Source organism: Crinia signifera, chromosome 1 (assembly GCF_055691185.1).
Source record: "Crinia signifera chromosome 1, ASM5569118v1, whole genome shotgun sequence".
Classification (NCBI taxonomy): domain Eukaryota; kingdom Metazoa; phylum Chordata; class Amphibia; order Anura; family Myobatrachidae; genus Crinia; species Crinia signifera.
This window is the reverse complement of record NC_139217.1, coordinates 367,884,264-367,904,562: the sequence shown is the minus strand read 5'-3', so window position 1 is coordinate 367,904,562 and position 20,299 is coordinate 367,884,264. Positions and strand designations below refer to the sequence as shown.

The 20,299-nt window shown below is 40.4% G+C and overlaps 1 protein-coding gene across 1 annotated transcript in view; it reads left to right on the top strand.

Moving 5' to 3' along the window:
• TMEM132C (transmembrane protein 132C) overlaps positions 1 to 20,299 on the top strand; it is a 460,032-nt gene that overhangs the window by 143,993 nt on the left and 295,740 nt on the right. The window contains exon 2 of the mRNA XM_083150595.1: positions 8,354 to 9,239. Within this exon, the coding sequence (XP_083006721.1) occupies positions 8,354 to 9,239 (886 nt within the window). The remainder of the gene's footprint in view (positions 1 to 8,353; positions 9,240 to 20,299) is intronic.

Genomic DNA, 20,299 nt, shown 5'->3' with positions numbered 1-20,299 from the left:
ACCCGCGAGATGACGTCATCATGCGAGTCTCTCCCTAGCAGCAGGACATTGTGCGGCGGGGCCTGGGGCTAATACCAGCAGTGGCGGGTCAAAGGGCACGGCGGCATCCTCAGCTTGGCTTCTCCTCAGGCGCAAGCTGCTTAATGGTGGACGTGGTGGCTCGTTTAATACGGCGGCTGGCAGCATATATTATATTGGCTGTCATGATGCAGGGGAGTGTTTGCTTGCTCTCCATGGGGTCCGGGCCCCATAGCTGCATCCCCTGCACCCACAGTAGTTCCGCCACTGACTGAAGTTCTGTACCATTCTTCTTCTGCACCTCAAGGTGATTGTATGTGAGCACCTTTGGGGGTAGCACTATCCAATTTCACATTCTTCTTTACCTCGTATGTTTTTATTTGGTGTTTATCAACCATCAATTGGGCAATATTCATCTGCTTGTCCCTTGTATGCTCTAGAATTTTAAATACATTTTGTGTCAGACTTCTTCAGGTTGGCAATGGTACAAGGCAAAGGGTGTTACTCTTTTGGGGGGAGCTTGTAGAACTAAAAATTAAGTCAAAGTTTAACTACAGAAGATAAAGTTATGTTTACTGTTTAGTGTTTTATGATGTTCTTTCAATTAATATTGACTATGTTGATTCTATCCTCTTATGTAATAAATAAAAAAAAGTAAAGAGACAAAAGTTAGCAAGCTGTTTCGTCTTTGGAAACATTATTTAATGTGTTTTAAAGTAGCTATTCCTTCTAGATCCCCGGGGGAAGCAATTTATTTTTTCTCTATGCACTTTAGTGAAAACTTTCAGGAAGTGTAGTCAAAGGCAGCTCTACAGTATACCCTGCAACAATACCTCTCTGGCAGCTATCATCCCTTTTGTTAATCAGCTGAAGCTTTTAAAATATAAGCTTTAACATAAAAACAATCTGATCTGCCAGGTAAGCTTAGAATTGTTTTATATTTTATTATGTATTTGTCATTTTTTTCTCCTCTTTGCTGTATTTTTCATTGTCCCACATTCAATAAATTATTAATTTAAAAAAATAGGGCTATTTTACATCTAGGTCAAAATACAGTTTACATGGAGCAAACAGGTAATTAGTGTGTGGTACGAACTGGGCAAACCAAAAATGACATGTAAGGTTGTACAGCATTATACAAATATATATATATATATATATATATATATATATATATATATATATATATATATATTAACACAGATTTAAATCCAAGTTTAATCCACTGACAAATTATTCTATAGTATATTTGTGAGGAAAAAAACCCATAAAACTCAAAGCAACTAGTATCTGTGAGAGCTTGAAGCTAACTGTGACCACTATTGGCTTAACCAATCACACGCATTTTACCATGTTGGCAGCCTCTTATTGGCCCAATGCCTTTCATCACTGGAACAGACTTCGTCACCCCCTTTCCAGTGACGAAACGCGTTGGACGTGGCTTGTTTGGTCCGATGTAGTGCTGTCCCTTCTTTCACCGATGATCCTGCCTGACCTCCGGCTGACTCCTGTGTAGCGGTGAGAGTGCTGAGCCTGAAGTCCACTGCTCTGCGGCTGAGCGGCTATCTCCCCGGTCCATCTGTTGTTGGTCTTATACTGTGATCTTGTGTTTATTTCGGCTGGCAAGCATTTATTCTTTAAGCCTTATGTATGTGAGCATTATTACAAGTAAAAAGTGTTTTATATACTTAGCTCAGTTTTATATACTTGTATACTTGGCTCATATACTTAGCTCTCTTGTTTTTTATATGTATATTTATTTATTTACAGTTTCTTATATAGCGCAGCAGATTCCGTTGCGCTTTACAATGGTAGACATTGATAAAACAAACTGGGTAACGACAGGCAGACTTGGAGGTTAGAGGGCCCTGCTGCAGGCTTACAATTACAACTATTGGTTAACATCACATCACATGTATGTGTGTGCGTGTGTGTTTCTCTCTAACATATATTAGTTGCATAACCTTCTGCATTCTGCAGGAGACTCCCTGAATTAGTACTGTAGCAATCTCCCTCTCTCCCTCATTAGTCTAGCAATCTCCCTCATTTCACCTCGACCACATTACACTGTTACATTTTTGGGGGAAAAAGGAATGAGAGACACATTTACATTGAATGATCAGCACCATTTCCCAACACTTTACAGTAGCTCATACTAACTGCTTTGGGGCTCATCTACATTTGCATATAAGTTATTTTAGAAGATTCCTCTCAGATGTACCGGTGCACACTAATGCTTCTAGGTGCCAAATTCACAATCTTTTTCACAATCTCTCCATATATGGAACTAGACACGCTCTTTGGGTGAAGCATGACACGCCCCCTCAATAGGGTGCTGTGCAAAATTCTGCTACCAACTATAATCTCCCTGAAACTAGTTTCCAAAAGTAGGCAAGTATGGTCTCTAATGACTAGCCAGGCCTCTGTGCTGTCTAACCAAGACCCCTCTATGCTGGTCCCAACCCTAAGCATGGCCACTCTACCATTGCATAACTTGGGGGCCTACATGCTCCAATCTGACACTGGGTGCCATCAGATGTAGCTTAATTACCCTTAGTGTAAAGTTTCTAGGTAAGACCCTAAAAACTTACTGTATGTCATTGTTACATGGGAAAAGTCAGTATTTAAGAAATTCTTAGCATTGCTTTTTATCTAATATATTCACTTAGCGTAGTGTTAGCGAAGCGCCAAAATGTTTCTGTAATATACTTTCAATTTCTGGGATGTGCACATTAATCTACATTATTATAAGTACTGTAAATATCCAGCATTCTCTTGTCATATTATCCTGGAATGACATTTCATACTAGAACCTGACAGGTTATGCATTTCAGTGCACTCACATGTCAGTCTGTTGAGGCTGAGTCTTTCAGACAAGCCCTGCCTGTCAGTATTGATAAGGTGAACGATTCCGGTGACCTTCACAGACCTTTGCAGCTGAGAAGCTAGTACATAAACCTTTAAGGTCAACTACTGATTGAGAGAAACTTGAGAAAATTATATTATTACAGAAATAAATAAGGGCTAAAAGTGTTTAAATCAGAGTTAAATATATTGATAAATGTATTTACTAATGTCGTACAGCCAACTATTGGTTAACATCACATTTTTATTGTTCATAGCCGTGGAAGGTGAAATACATCTCACTTGTCATTTTTGTTTTCTGAAACACTCAACCAACTTTCACTTTCACTTCACAGCCTGAAACCTCCTTCTAGGAAAGTCCAGTATTTCCTTTGTAGTGCGTGAGTCACTGTGATGAGAAATGATGGTGGAATCCCAGTAACTTGATTGAGTAAACTGGAGGGCATTTTTTTTTTACAACAGCCACCATCTGTCACCCATTAGTGTCACCAATACCGTATTTGAAACTCATTGCACTAAATCAGAGATGTGCCGGTCAAAAATGTGCTTATACAGTAGCACACTGTTGTCCAGGTCATAAGAAACTTGTCTAAATGTAACTTTTAAGAAAGTCTCCAGGGCAGGAATAAGTATCCACCACAAGAAATCAATTAAGGTTTCGTGCATGCAGAATAATCCAAGCAGCTTGTCTGCTTGGCAAAACAGCATGAAGGCCATGCTGATCAGCCGCTCAGTCCCAGGAAAGTGCCCTGTAGTTCGTGGTAATTAATTACTCTGGAGGGAATCACCAATCTCACAGATAATAGAGATGGAAAAGTAGAAGGCAGGTGGGAGGAGAAGAGGTCAATCTACTAAATGGTGCCTGCTTCATTGCTGATGAATTCTACTGCCAAACAGAATATCATCCCACAGGTGTCTATAAATAAATCTGAGCACTGCACAAGGAAATATGATGATACCGATTTATAATCCAAGAAGCATTACACCTTCAGTTAAAAAAGAACGTAACCATGTAATGCAGTCAGTAAAAATAAATTACAGCGGATTATACTCCCAAAATGATATTTTTCTGATAGGCGGGGGAGTTGTGTACAAAATAATTCATAGTAAATGAGCCTTCTTCATTTTTGCGAGGTGTTTCATGTAGACTCCTGCTGATTTCATTCTCTATTCATACCATTTATTTGTTTGGAACAACAGTCCTTGAATTTAAAGCAGTCATTTTAGTGTACGTTAGCACTATCACTTCAAGTTTGTGTATTTCCTATACGTATACATACAGTACTTATAGATATATTAATATACAGGTTACTTTAAGTCTCACATTTCTGAAAATCCAAATGCTGATCTAATTTGAAATCTAACTGAGATAGTGACTCCTTTTTGATGGCTCAGTGTTCACAAAATTTGTGACATGCACATAATTATTACAAATATTGTATAAAATTACCTTTTCTTCTATTTGTATAAGGTGTATAGAAAAGATAAATGCATTTGGGTTTAGTCTTGGGTTCCATCCCCACGATATCTCATTATCTTATGCAAATATTCCAATACACATAATATTTGTTACCTGACTGTCTAGTGGACGTCTGCACAACTCATAGAAAACACAAGATGTTTGCAAGTAAAGCAAAAATACCCCCACTGAGGGCCGCCAACAGCTTTTTCCAGGCACTGGCAATATGCATGAGTGATGCCACTCTTACGGGTGTTGATATGTCCAGTCGAGGGCTTTGAGTGAAAGGTGCACACCATTGTGGCGTAGCTTGTCTCATACTCACACTGTGATAGATTTGCAGAGATCACAATGTAAATCACCATTTTTTTTCTTTTTATTGAATTGCATGGTGACTGGCATTTCTCCAACGCTAGTAAATTTTTTTGTCCTGTAAAACGCTACTTTATAAAACGTCTAATATTATTGCTAAATATCACAAAAACAGAAGTCATATATTTTTGCAATATATTACTACGAAGAAAAGGAGTCTAATAATGGATGATTTAGTAAGTCATAATAATATCATTGGTTTCAGCCAGTCAGTGTGTTTGGATGTTTCCAATGAAATGATAGGATGGATGTTTCCAGTAAACATACAAAAAGGTCCCCTCTCTCCAACAAATTACTCCAGGGGCGGATTGGTAATTAAATCCAGCCCGGGAGAATCCCAGTTGCCCTCCTGTGGTTAGCGGCCTCAGCTCCGGCAGGTGAGGACAGCACGTGTGGCCCCCATCTTTATCACTGGCAGCCAGTTCGAGACGCACTCCTGCGTCAGTAGCCGCGGCCTGCCGAGGGGAGACAGCGGCGGCCCAGTCAAGGGGGAAAGCGGCCACATCCGGACCGGCCCACCGAGAAATGGCCCGGTTTCCTGGTGGCCCAATCCGCCCCTGATTTCCTCATTTAGGGCCTTATTCTAGTTCACTCTTTCTGACAAAATCCTTCTTAGATGGACAAAACCATGTGCACTGCAGGTGGGGCAGCTGTAAAATGTGCAGAGAGAATTAGATTTGGGTGAGTTATTTTGTTTCTGTGCAGGGTAAATACTGGCTGCTTTATTTTTACACTGCAATAGATCTAATTTTCAATTAAAACCCCATCCAAATCTAATTCTCTCTGCACAAGCTACATCTGCCCCACCTGCAGTGCACATCGTTTTGTCCATCTAAGAAGGATTTTGTAAGAAAGAGTGAACTAGAATGAGGCCCTTAGCCCCTAGATCTGGCCAGTCAGTACAGATTTCTACTTATTCAGGTGGTAACCTGCATGGTATTAACTCTACTTAAGGAGTAACCAGAGCCAGGCAAGGACATCAACCAGCCCTGCACTTAAATGTACTGCGCCTCTTTCAACCCATAAACAATATGAAATCTCCAGCTCCAACTCACAAAATTCCCCCAAAAAACTAGAAAATCATCTGTGCCGGAAATCAAATTGATTGTGTCATTTCCGGGCATCATTTTTATCAGTGCAGGAAAAAAGCTATATAATTGAATATCCATTTCCCACATTGCAGTTTTTTTTGCTGCCATTTAGCAAAGGGGTAATCCCCACAAATAATTTAGTATTCCATTTACTGTATAATTCTTGTGTTTCTGGTGTACAGACAGATCTCTGCTTCTGTAGCCCATACGATGTCATGAGCAGTGTACTGCACATTGAGAGATCATCTGAATTGGTCCTTGATTCAGATTGCTCATTATTTGATGTACTTTTGCCCAACTGTAGTACTACACAACTCCTCAAATCACTGTAACATCCAGTTGCCCATCTATGGGCAGGGTCGGACTGGCCCACAGGGGAAACCCCTGGTGGGCCCCACTGCCTGGGGGCCCTACAGTACCTTCTCTTGGGGCAATGGTGTATTTAATACAGTGCATTGCCATTATTAATCTGACACGTTAACATTCATTCACTAGCACTGTTTACTACATATACATTGATATTGCACTCTTCAACAGGTAAGCTAAACCTATGTGGAAGCTGGCCACACCCCCTCTGTAAATAAGCCACACCCCTAAACAAGGGCCCATATCACAGCATTACCTGGCGGGTCCTTCATGTCCCAGTCCGACACTATGGGACTGAACAACTTTCTGCTCTGGCATGACACAAGTAATCATTTATAGCCATGTTTTGTGCTCAGATCCAATTTTTTGTCTGCTGGTCCATTCTGTGTGCTCTATTACATCTGCCACCCTTGAGCAATTCACCAGTGCAAATGTTTTTCTAACAGTGGCACCACTGACCATTCCATGTTCAAAGTCCATTAGCTTGTGTTGTTGACACATTATTGAAAAAGTGATACATTCTTAAATTTTTGCCATATACAGATTCAAACGCCCTAGGCAGCCTTACATGTCTCCCTATTGATCTAGTCCAACTGTTACCTGTCCAGAAAGTGAAATGCAGTTAATTGAACTTTTGTTCCGTGTAAGCCATAACGGTTTATCTTAGATGACATGTTTGCTTGGATTTTCCTGCTCAGAGTACAAATACTGTGAAATAGAATGACTCTATTTCCAGTACATTATCAGAAATCACTGCCAATTTTACTGTCAGATCAACATCATCATTATCACTACAATAATATCTGCCACTTTGTGTCGTGATTCCTGTTGATAACAGTCCCTCTGACTTCTGACATCTCTGTCAAGTTACGTCGCTGGCTTAAATATCAATGTTATTTAGGGAATTTAGACAACAACTCTGTTATCTGCAGAAGACACCTGTGACCATCACTGTAGAGGCAGAATTCTAGAAGAAGGTTCACCGCTTGTTTGCTGGATCATAGATATCCCAGAAAGTTTACGTCTGTTTTTCGATAGTTATAGCAAATTCGCCATGGAACGTTATATGTTGAGGTTCATCTGAACAGCATGTTGTAAGTTCTCTATGCCAATATAATATTAGGGCTGATTCAGACCTGTTTGCACAGGTCTGAATGCGGCCCCGTCTCAGATGGTGGGGGAGTGCGCATGTGAATAATCGATCATGCGCATGTGCACACCCCCGGAGGGAACACTTTTGGTGAGTTGTGCACTGACCGCTGCGTTCGCATAATGATGAACAGACGGGGAGGTTGTCAGTGCCCACCCCCAATTCGCCAATCTCCATGCAGGATAAAAGTAAGTATAGGCTTACATTTATCTGCGTGGAGAGGAAAAATCATTTGATGTGAGTAACCATCAAATGATTGTTCCTCTCTGCGGACGCATGCAAGCGGATGTGTACACATCCGCTCGCATGGTAGTGCGGGGATTAGGGCGGTGGAGGTGCGTTTGGTGGGGCAGCATTTACCTGTTTGCAGCGAATATACTGTACGCCATCTAGCAAGCAGTTCTGAATTGCCCTCATTGTCTCTTACCTGATTGGAGAATGCTGCTCACCTACTGAGTATGCAGTTTGTAATCTGCAAATCATCATGATGAGATTATATTTATTTGACTTTACTGGAAAGGCAAACCAAGCTTACAGTATAACTGTTATGTCCCTGTAGATATGGTGGAGTCTGCAGTCATGCTCAACCAAACTCCATGCACAGTTGCACCTGTTAGGTGTGGGGAGATAAATGGGGGTATCCTATTAGCTGAACACTGATCATGCGTAGTTGCACCAGATTGCACACTGCTCTGAGGACTGCATATTGGGTATCAGGGTTCATAAGCATACAAGGCATAATCCTTGATAAGTGACTGGGCTAATTGGTGGCCCAGAAGAATTCATTAACCATGGTTATTTACTGAGGTTCATTGGATAAGGCCTATGTATTTTAAAAAGTAATATACAGTGTTGTAAAATATTTTTAACATCTTTATAATTGATTATGTTTTATTAACAAGCCTCATTAAAGTAGTTATTTATTTATTATTGTTGTTGTACTTTTTTATTATTATTATTATTATTATTATTATTATTATTATTATTATTATTATTATCATTCTGATTCAGTTTTACTGTTTTGTTTTATAGTGACGCAGTGTAGAGGGCCTCCTGAGAACTTCCAAAGGTTTTCAGCACCATCAACATATCTACCTGTAAATTATCGAATGGCCTCTTCAGGATCCTCCTTTCTTTTAAAAGAGAACAACCAAGATTTTGTAAGAAACTTTAGTCTGCAGTCAAGGGTGGAGTCCTTCTTCATTCACAAATCCCTGAGAACTCCTGTCCTGAATGCCAGTTATGGACCGTTTTCTGTGGAAAGAGAAGTTCCGGAAAACCTTCTTCTGTCCCATCATGTCTTTGCATTTAATAAGTTCACTTTTAATTGGAAACTAAAATCTTATGTAATCAATGTAAAGGTATATCCCAACAAACCCAAAGTGCAAGTTTTATTTTACATTGCAGGCAGAGACTGGGATGACTACAGCGCCACAGAAAAACTTCCTTGTCTAAGGGTGTTTGCCTTTCGGGAAACCAGAGAAGCAAAAGGGAGCTGCAGATTACATGGGATTTTGGGCCTGTGTGTGGCTGAACTGGAATTTCAGCCCTCCTGGTTTTCTTCACCCCCTGTTGTTACAGGACGTAAAAGAAACCCAGAGCAGTCTGAGGGCATCCCTGTGGAACTTTATTACAGCATTCATTTAGAGGAAGATAAAGCTGAGTGTACAGTGGAGGAAGCCCGCAAAGGAAATGCAATCCGTCCTGGTAAAGACCAAGGAGAAGATTTTGTTTCACAACTGCAGAGAATTGCCACTATAACTCTATATCGTAATCCAGAAAATTCTCATCTCACAGAAGTCAGGTTGGACAACAATGTTGCCCTATGGTTGCCATCAAAGCCTGTCAGAGAAGGGGAAGTGTTACATGTTTATGTCACAGTTGCTAATAACTCCACGTTGGATCAGTTCACATTAAGGTACAGTAGTATATATCTTTCATGATAACATATAAAGTCACACATGTGATAGAAGCACTGTATGCAATGTATTACTTTCACAGTTACAATGTTTACCCTTGTGATATCGTGTAAACCCAAATGGTCTTCAGTCATTCATGTAATACATTAAGCTTAAAGGATAATATCAACTTGTTACTGAAACTAAGAAATATAAAACGTGGTGACAGAAAAGAACATCCAGGCCCATCTTGTCTGGCCTGTCTTGGCGGTAAGGGTTGTGTGTTTTTTATGATTTTTTATTTTTTTACAATTATTATTTTTAATTATTTATATTTTATATTTTTCACAAAATTAGCTAAATGTTTCTTTCATGTACTCAATTAATATTTTAAGTCCCAAACACAACAGCTTGGATACTAGGCCATGATTAAATGTCCTCTCTGTGCAAGGTTTTTTCTTAAGTTAACTCTCAATCTTCTTTCTTGCAATTTCATTGTTTTCCTTGTTCTTCAGCTCGTTTTTATTATTATTGCGTTCCTACCTGTCTGAGTACTCTTGTCATAGTTGAATGTTTCTATTTTATCACCCTTATCTTCTTCTTTTGCATCGTTTGCTGGTAATTTGCAAGCAGCCATATAACATTTCTGTGATTTTTTTATGGTTTCCGAATAATAGCCTCTTTCTTCTACTAATACTTCTTTCAATACAAGTAGCTATTTTACTTACTTTTCCCACTACTCCAGGGGTGGGCAATAAGCAGCCCTCCAGCTGTTGATGAACTACACATCCCACCATGCCTTGCATCAGCTTCAGCATGGCCATATAGCAATACAAAGGCAATGCATGCCACTTATTGCATCCCTGCACTACTCCCTCTGTGGAAAAATGTGTGGACAATAACCTGATAATAAGACAACATTTAACGTGATGTACGGAATATGAATGTCTCCACAAATTTGACAGGTATATACATACAATAAAAAAAAAAAGTGATACGCAAAAAATAAATAAAATATATATATATAGAGAGAGAGAGAGAGAGCATTGGCGTCACTCCCAAAGAGAAGGAGTAACACGCACCATGGCGTAAGATATAAAATGTGTATTACTTTTTTCGTCAGGGTAATACACATTTGAAATGTTGGTATCTTATGCCGTGTTGCATGTTATTCATTCTCTGTGGGAGTACCGCCAATCATCTCTTGCTATACCCAGAGACTAATCAGCTATTCCCAGGATGGCACCCAGGTGTATTGTGTTTAATGGAGTGCTGGCTATTATAGGATTTATATATAGTGGATATAGGTGTAGCCGCGACACTTCGGAGACTGGTACTTTAGTGGAAAATTTTAATAAGACAGAACATAGAACAGGATCTCAAGGACCTTGAGATCCCGTTCTATGTTTTGCCTTATTAAAATATCCACTATCCAATACTATACTGCTGAGGGCACCTGAGCAGCTGCAAGGACCAGCAAAGTGCCGGACCTGCAAACCTCTCTCTCTCTTTCTTTCTATCTATCTATCTATCTATCTATCTATCTATCTATCTATCTATCTATCTATCTATCTCTATATATAAACGTCCATCAAGGAAGGCACTCCACAAACAAATTTTTCAGCAAGCAAAACTGTATTTCATGGACCTAGTACTTTCGGGGACATACCACCCCATCCTCATGACGGGGGGATATGTCCCCGAAAGTACTTGGTCTATGAAATACAGTTTTGCTTGCTGAAAAAATTGGTTGTCGAGTGCCTTCCTTGATGGATGTTTGTATGAAACTTTTGAAGTGAGCCTGACCTGGCTGTTTAAAGCTCTTGGAGTGCCGGCATATCACAAGTCTATATATATATATATAAATACACAAGAGCTGCTTAGTTACTGTATCAACGTTTCAGACTTTTATGTCTTTCGTCAGGATATAAAGCAGTGCAAATGCATGTCTTACCTATATAATGTACAACACCCATGTGAGGATGCCCCATCCATGCTGCCACAGTACACCCATCACCATAGTGATACAAGCAACAAAAGTACAGAAGCCTGGAAGTTCCAAATAGATACAATAAGCAAAGACAACCTTGCACATATATATATATATATGGGCTATGCACATATTGCTTATAGATAGTCCCAGGCAATAGGTTTGGCACTGTTGTTTTTTGGACGAAGAGTCCTAATGCGATAGTCCTCTTAGGTTTCTGTTCTGACTTTCATGCTTGCACGTTTTTACAAAGGTTTATTGCCATCAGATTTACAAAAGTTTTGTGTCTACATTGTGATCGAGAGCTGATATTTCTCCATATTTTGTGAATACAAGGTGGCTTTAGATTATTTAAATTTTTCTTCTATATTACTATAATCTTTCCAAATGCTTTTTTTGTACTGTATAAGCAAAATTCTTTCTTCTAAAACAATAAGATACAGGGTTGAATGTACTAAAAATTGCATCTGTGATGCTTAGATACATCAGCATAAGTTGAAGTTGAAGTAACCAACAACATCCAAGCAATGAAATGAATCTGGAGGCTTGTACAGTTTTTTTCCAATATTTAGTGCATCCTGCCCTGTCCTGTGAAGTTATTGCATACAAAAAAAATGGAAGCTCAAAATCTGCAAACAGACTCAGAGGGAATATAATTACATGTGACCTGTTTTCACAGATCAATAAAAAAATCCCATTTTAGTTCATTTTTTTACACAGTAATTTTGTTACCCCTTGTTTTTTTATACTTTTTTACACAGAATAAGCTTCCTGATCCATGTGTTTTCACAATCACAACCACGTAAACATAGCACTTGTTTGGGATTTTGTTATTCTGGTACTTGTGAATTATCCGGGCTGCCGATTTTGTCCTTAAGTTTAGTTAACTTAAGGACACCCGACCGACGCAATGCCCGCGATTTACCCCCAAATCGGAGGCATCACGTCGGTCGTGGCCGTTATAAGGGGCCGCGACGCGATGCCCGCGATTTCCCATAGACAGTAATGTTAAAAGACACGATGGACCCGATTTCCCATAGACAGCAATGTTAAAATAAAATGACAATGTGAAATTGGCCAATATGGCCATTTCACATTGGATATGTTTTAAAAAAAAATGTTTCATGGCCCCGTTAACGCCACCCCGCTATTGACGCCAACCCGAAGCGTGGCGAGCGCAGCGAGCCCGCGAGGGGCGGCGGTACGCGTCCTCCGACATTTTCATACCCCTACTATCCACGTTGGCGTGGAGCTGAGAACAGAAAGTGTGGCGAGCGCAGCGAGCCACCGAGCCCGAAGCGTGGCGAGCGCAGCGAGCCCCGCAAGGGGACGCGGATACCTTCACAGGTATCCGGGTCCCCTCGCGGGCTTCACAGGTGTCCGCGTCCCCTCGCGGGGCTCGCTGCGCTCGCCACGCTTCGGGCTCGGTGGCTCGCTGCGCTCGCCACACTTTCTATTCTCAACTCCACGCCGACGTGGATAGTAGGGGTATAAAAAGGTCGGAGGACGCGTACCGCCACCCCTCGCGGGCTCGCTGCGCTCGCCACGCTTCTGTTTGGCGTCAATAGCGGGGTGGCGTTAACGGGGCCATGAAACATTTTTTTTTTAAAACATATCCAATGTGAAATGGCCATATTGGCCCATTTCACATTGTCATTTTATTTTGCACATCATTTAACATTACTGTAATAATTTTAACATTACTGTCTATGGGAAATCGGGTCCATCGCGTCTTTTAACATTACTGTCTATGATAAATCGTGGGCATCGCGTCGGTCGCGGCCCCTTATAATGGCCGCGACCGACGCGATGCCCACGATTTTTCGGGCGCGATTAAAAAATCGGCAGCCCGGATAATTCACAAGTACCGTTATTCTTGCCACTGGGCAAGAGCAGTGGAGGCAGAATCCCAATAGATACACATTTCAAGGGTTTATTAGGCCATAGGGCAGAATAAGACACTAGGGGGAGTTTTAGGGTTAGATTGAAAGATAAAATAGGACAGCAGATAAGAACCACTTTGCAAAGTTATTCTGCTCTAAACACATAAACATGCACACACACTGGCTTTTTTGGGGGGCGCTGGGAGAGACTATTAACCTACCAGTGAACAATTATTTTGGATTGTGAGTCTAACCGCAGGAAATCCACGCAACATGTAGAGAATATCCAAACTTCACAGTGCTGGGGCCATGGTGGGAATCAAATCAATGACCTCAACGCTGTGAGGCAGTAATTTTAAACATTACACCATCAGTACTTTAGGGTTAGGCTGTGGGAGGGGTGGGTTAGGGTTTAAATAATCACCTGGATCTGTGGGGATTTTGTCTGTTTTCTGACCACCGGGATTGCTGTTATATTGATACATTCCCCATTTAACATGTGTCTCCTATGTCTGTTAGCAATAGATTCTGGCATTCACCTAACCTCCATATTTCTTTCATAGCCAACTTCCAGGTCAATACTTCTTACAATGCATTCTCCTGTAACATTTGTTAGATACACACAGAATTGCAGCTTTTGGTTAAATCAACAATTGCTTTACCGGCAACAATTTGTCTTTCTGTTTTCAATCTCTGATGAAAAGCTTCTTATATTCAGTGTTCTCTTCCTGTGAGGCAGAACTACCTGGTGACTCACGCACTCTGCCTCCTCTGTTGGAGCCACAATTTCAAAAACACTTTTATGCATAGTGAGAGCAAAAAATGAATTAGAATGACATCTCCATAACTCTTTCAGATCCTATCAAGTGGTAAAGTTGATGATGAGCTAGGAATACAAGAGTGTTTCTGGAGTACATGTGCCGGAGAGTACTGAAACGAAAATATTTACATTGACAAATATATAAATTCACGATACACCCTTTAGCTTCAAGTTATTTAATAGTACAAGCTGAACTTGTTGCTGAATTATAAGTACATAGATGGAAATGGGACAGTAATGGTATTTAATGACAGTGTGAAGTCTGCTGTCATTTCACTAGGATTAGGAACGTTTAAGTCTGAGGTCCACCAGGGAGCCATGATGATTTTTGTGGTAACAAGCGGGACGTGACAAATATATTTAGTTTATATGGGGTTTTTTTTTAAACAGTTTTTTTTTGTATTGAAGCATGACAAATATAGGAATATACATAAGAAGGGAAAATACTATAGAATTTCAAAATTTCACGTGTCTCTGATTTATAATACAAGTAAAGGAATACCATTGTCCAAAACACAGTTACAGAAGGGATGAGTTAAAAAGGCAAGAATTGGTTTGTTTATTTATTTATTAACAGTTTCTTATATAGCGCACACAGATTCCGCAGCGCTTTACAGAGTATAGTTGAACATTCACATCAGTCCCTGCCCCAGTGGAGCTTACAATCTATATTCCCTACCACACATATACACACACACAGACATTCTAGGGTTAATTAATTTTGTTGGGAGCCAATTAGCCTATCAGTATATTTTTGGATTGTGGGAGGAAACCGGAGTACCCGGAGGAAACCCACGTAAGTACGTGGAGAATATAACAACTCCGCACAGTTAGGGCCATGGTGGGAATCAAACCCATGACATCAGTGCTGTGAGGCAGTAATGCTAACCATTACACCATCCGTACTGCCCTGTTAAACCCAGTTCCACATCTCCCCTGCTCCTTCCACTCGCACTCACACAAAAGAGAGCTCACCAAGTAAAAAAATCATCTTAGTCCTGGTAATTACTACATTTTTGGGGGGGTCCTGAGAATATACACAGGTTTCATACCAAAAATTACTCTGCAAACAGTTCCAGAGTTGCTCCTTTAAACAAGTGGAAGAGGGTATCATTGTAGTTCTCCCACCTTTCCAAGAAATGGTCAGTAAACTTATCCTTTTATAATGTAATATCTGGAAAATCCTTGTGGAATACATTTAAACAAACTTTTTCCAAAAAGAGTGAGAATGTTGGGCTGTATCCATATTTGGAGAATTCATTTTTGAGCTACAGCTGATAAGACTCCTAACCGCTTCCGTACCCATTGTGCAACACTCGTGCTACCAGGCAAGATACTAAACCCTGTATTTTAAAAGGTTGCTCATCAAATGGTAGAAAAAATACCAGGCAAAACAATGCATATTCTAGGCAACTTCAGTCTTCAAGGCATACTGATACTTTTCCACCAAAAACTTAGTTCTGACCCAGGATTCTGGACACAGTTCTGACCAGGGCCAGACACCTTTTACACTGCAACTTGCACCCAGGTTATTTCTGGGGCAGCCCTGTTTACAGTGAACCGTTGTCTGCCCTGCATGTCACTCTCAGACACTCCCTTGAGGCAGACCTCTACATAACAGGCCAATCAGCATCTTTTAAGTATAACCCAGTTTGAGCTGTTTACACTGCATCATTACCCAGAATTCAACCCTGGTAACTACCAGGGTCATGTTCCCAGGTCACTCAATCTGGGTTATTTTAGTGTCATTTGAGGGCAGAGTTTTGGAAATACCATTCTATTCCTGCAAATTTGTATGCACAGTGCAAAATAGGGAAAGCATGATGTACTTTTTTTTTTAACATGGCACCAGTACCTGGCTGGCCTCTATTATATTCCTAACATAAGAGTCGATGCCACATTTTATTCCCGAACTTCAGCTTATATGCCTAGAATAGGAAAGTTCATACATTTGCTTATTCACCTGTTTAAAATATTGCATTTTTTATTAGACCACAATTATTTTTATATATTTTTATTATAATGCAGGAGCTCGGATCACTGCCAACTACCCCATTTAATTAGATGGTAGTAATTTGACTTTTTGCTGTGAAAGAATATCTTGTTAACGTTTTAAAGTCTTAATGAGATTTCTTCACATAACTTGTAAATTCTGAGAAATGTAAATAGAACGGATCTGCTGCAGCGTATAAATCTAGTGGGAGCTGCATTAGTTAAAAGATTTTTCCTTCTCTTAAGCAAGACGTGTCCCCTAGGATTACTGCAGTTTAAGTGTTTATAACTCAGAGCACTGAGAATTAAACTAATGGGCAATGATTTGGAGCAAATGAGGCCTTAGAGATGTAAAAAAATCACACAGTTCACCCATGATAAAAAGAGTCTAATCTATTTTACATAATTTCATGGCTGCACATCTTGTATAACAGAGGAAACATAGCTTAAACTTGACACTATAATATTATTACTGCTGTCCCTCTGGTCTGTTGTAATACTGAATACGTTTGTTGGGGCATCCTAACTGTCCCTCTAACAGTAAGCATCATTATGCTCCCAACAGTTTCCTGTAGCGGTTCTTATTGCGTAAGTTTGTAATTTAAAGTTAAAGGAGAATTTTTATAAAAAATATTTGCAGCACTCCCCGTATGTCTGTACAGCATACTTGCCTACCCTCCCATTGATGGAGGCTCCCAAAAAATGGGTGGAATGTAGCTGAGTCTACCACATGTTCCTCAGATCCCCGGATTGCCTCCTTTGTACTGAGGTAAATGTGGGAATTTGCTGGTCTTTGGTGGGGGGCTGTGCTAAAATGATGCAAATCACTTAATTTCACATAATTTTATCCCCGTACCCTCTCTGAAGACCCACGAAATGCAGCACTTGTATGGTATGGTGATGTCACCTTGCCAACCCCGATGTGCTGCCTCTGCATCTCCAGGCATCTCCAAACTAGGCAAGTGTGCTTAACAGGGATTTTTTCACCAGAAAAAAACTATCCCTATAGATTTATGTGGGCAGTTTCTTCATTCAAAGTTGTTTTGTGTGGCTGGATGCATGATGGATTCCTCCAGATCAGCGCAAAGAGCTGTTATCCCATTTCTTTGTGCAGAAGCATGCTTCAGAAATTTACCACGGGATGAAGGGGGTGTTCGGAGAGCAGTGTCTTGCACAGTGCACCATATTCTGGTGGTGTTAGCGTTCTGAGGCGGGATGCCTCAGTGTACAAGGAGTGTGTACACTGGAGCCATCCACTCCTGTCCTATGTGCTGGGATCAGTGCATCTTTGTCAATTATGTGTAGTTGTAAGTTTATGGTAAGGTAAGGTAACCGTTGTCTACTTTCATACGACCATAGTCTCCTTTTCATTTGGGCACACCGTATACTTAGGGCCTAATTCAGGTTGGATGGCATAAGCGAGCCAACCTGCAGTTTTCTGATAAGCATTAAACTGCACATTTGCCATTTCCTTAGTTTCACAGGGCCCTCTGAGACTGCACAGATCAATGAGGAGCCTGCTGAGCAACGTGCTGAAGCAGCGATCTGTGCTTAGCGAACTGTTCGAGCCAGTGTTCTCTAGTGAGAGAACACTGGTTATGAATAGATTTTGACTGGATACAGTCATGACCTAGTCAGGCAATAGCAATCCGCAAGACCGCGCATAGCCATTGCTGTGGGGTATACACACGGGGCAATGTGTGCTTAATTTCTACAACAGTTACATTTTATTGCAATTACAAATGCAGGAATGGGGTGGTATGCTTATGCACCTCCTCCTGCATTTGCATTGCTAAGGATCACATACAGTAAGCGGTACTTATGTATTATCTGGGCTCCCATGTTAAATGCACCCCATTTTTTCATACCCCTACTATCCAACTACGCATGGAGTTGATTTTATATAGTGTTGCGAGCGCAGCGAGCCCCGCGAGGGGACGCAGTCTTATAAGAAAAAACGGGAGCCCAGATATTACATAAGTACCCAGTAAGCTAAGTTGCTGTGAGCAGCTTAGGGTGCATGATCCATTCTGAATTAGGCCCTTAGTACACTACGGAGGTTATTTAATTAGCTGCTGTAAATACTGGCTTTTTGCTATTTTATTTCAGGCATTTCAATTAATGCCCTTTACCCATTTTCATGCAAATACACACACGATCCAGGAAAAGTTCCTGGATCCATATATGTTTGCAGTCGCGGCCACGAAAGCATCATTTATCATGGATTTTGTTTCTCATGCCTTGAGCAAGTGAAATAAAATTCCCGATAATGCAAGCTTTTGGCTTCAATTTAATCACCACATGGTGATCAGTTAGCCATGGTAATTTGACGCTGCTGACTGAATTTTCCCAATAAGTATTTGTCACAAATGTTGTGTTTTAATTCGCTAATAGTACACTTTTAGCAAATTAAGATACAAAATTTGTAAAAAGAAAATTGCAAGCACAGGAATAAATTCTTTTTGTAGGTTCAGGATGGCAATCACAGAACAAATCCATCAAAATACACTTCATTATTTACATAATGCTACTTTTAATTGTATATTTGTTTTAAATATATATTTTTTATTTTAAAAAAAAGTAAGATATTTTTAACGGTAATTTTTGGCATATTTCTTTCACGTATTTAATTTATTTATTTACAGTTTCTTCTATAGCGCAGCATATTCCATTGCGCTTTAAACTTAGAACTGAAGCCCAGCTCCTACATAGGCACATATGGAGAGACTGATGTGTTTATCCTCTTGGGTGCAGGATTACCAAGGCTGCGGAGTATCGCTCAGCTAGCTTTACACATTTTTTTTGTTTTTAATTAAACTGCAACAATAGGAAAAATGAGACTTATCGCTGAAATTAAGGGCACACTGATTAATTTGCTCCATGATCCCCTTAGTAAACTGTCTAAAACCATGATAGATGGGGAAGAAAAAACTAATTAAACTTTACTCTTTAAGAAAACAGTAGAAAATTGGGGTAAGACAAAACTAATGATGTTTAACCTTTGTGTGACTTTTGCATTTAGCAGTCTATTGTATAACGGGTTAATTTAAAGCGTTCCTGAAGGACAGTTCAATTGTCAGTTGGACTGAGAAAAGCTGAATGAAACATCTATTTTATTTAAAGTGCCTTTCAAGTGCTTTCTTCTTTTCAGCATGATTTTCTGGGTTTTGGGGAAATTGTTTATGTGCTAGCTGTAATGGCTCAAAAAGCAATGAATAACCTTGGAGCTGCATTTGTGTCCATTTTTTATGCCCACTTTAATACTTTAGCTGTTACCAGTATCATTTCTACGCTCCGAATTAGCTTGTAAAACAGACCACATACAATATATATTTACTGCAGTTCTACATGATACATTTCTTACAAGTACACAGTATCTTGCTGGTAAATTAGAGATGGGCAAAACAGATCATTAAGTTGAGCCGTGACCCGACGGATCTCTCAGTGAAAAGATACGTATCTTTTAGGTGACTCCTTGGTTCGCTTTTAAAAAAAAAGGGGAATATACATGACTGAGTAAAAACACTGATCGATGGCTGGGTGCACTGAGATCAAGAAAATGCATTACGAAACTGAAACGGATCACCTTTTTTTTGGGGGGGGGGGGGGGGGATCGGCGGCTCACTCGTTCTTGGATGTGATCCGTTCAAAAGATCCTGGTCATTCACGAACGACCCATCTCTATGGTAAATCTATTTGCGGCTTTTTTTAAAAAAAATATTCCTGTAAAGTGGCCATAGAGGGCATAAAATTACAGCCGACCAACTGATATGGACCGTTTGGAGAGTGATTGACCAATAGCTGGAGCTCCACAGTACGCTGCAAGATGCACACAGGCAGTCTCCCTTTACTGCTTTGAGTCCCCTTAACAATGGGAGGTATTTTTTTTAAAACAGATTTGATAACCAAAGGATCTAGGCTGTATTCCAGACAATTTAAGACTGTGAACAATTATCATTCAATAAAGCTGGTCACACACTGAACAACAATTGTACAGAATGTTAATTTGATTAGCTGATCTGCAGTGACATCACTAAGGGGCATGCAGGCTGCACCCTGGGGGGGAGTGACATCAGAGTGTTGGCTCCTGCTCAGTGGCATGAGCCGGGTGCTGCACTGTGACATTAAGTGCAGCACCTGGCTCCTGTCAATGTGTAGAAGCCAGCACTTCAGCCACAGTAATCCCCGGCGGCAGCCAACACCTCTCGGCCCACCGTACTGATGGAAAACAGGAGTTTGTTATGCAGATCTACACCACTTTTTTGGGGGGAAGGCGCATGCAAACATTTCTAAGTGCAGTGTATGGCCACCTTTATTCTGCTTTTGCCAACAAAACTTTGCACATGAGCCTCAGGACCACTAACACATTCTGACATATTGAAATGAGCCTCAGGA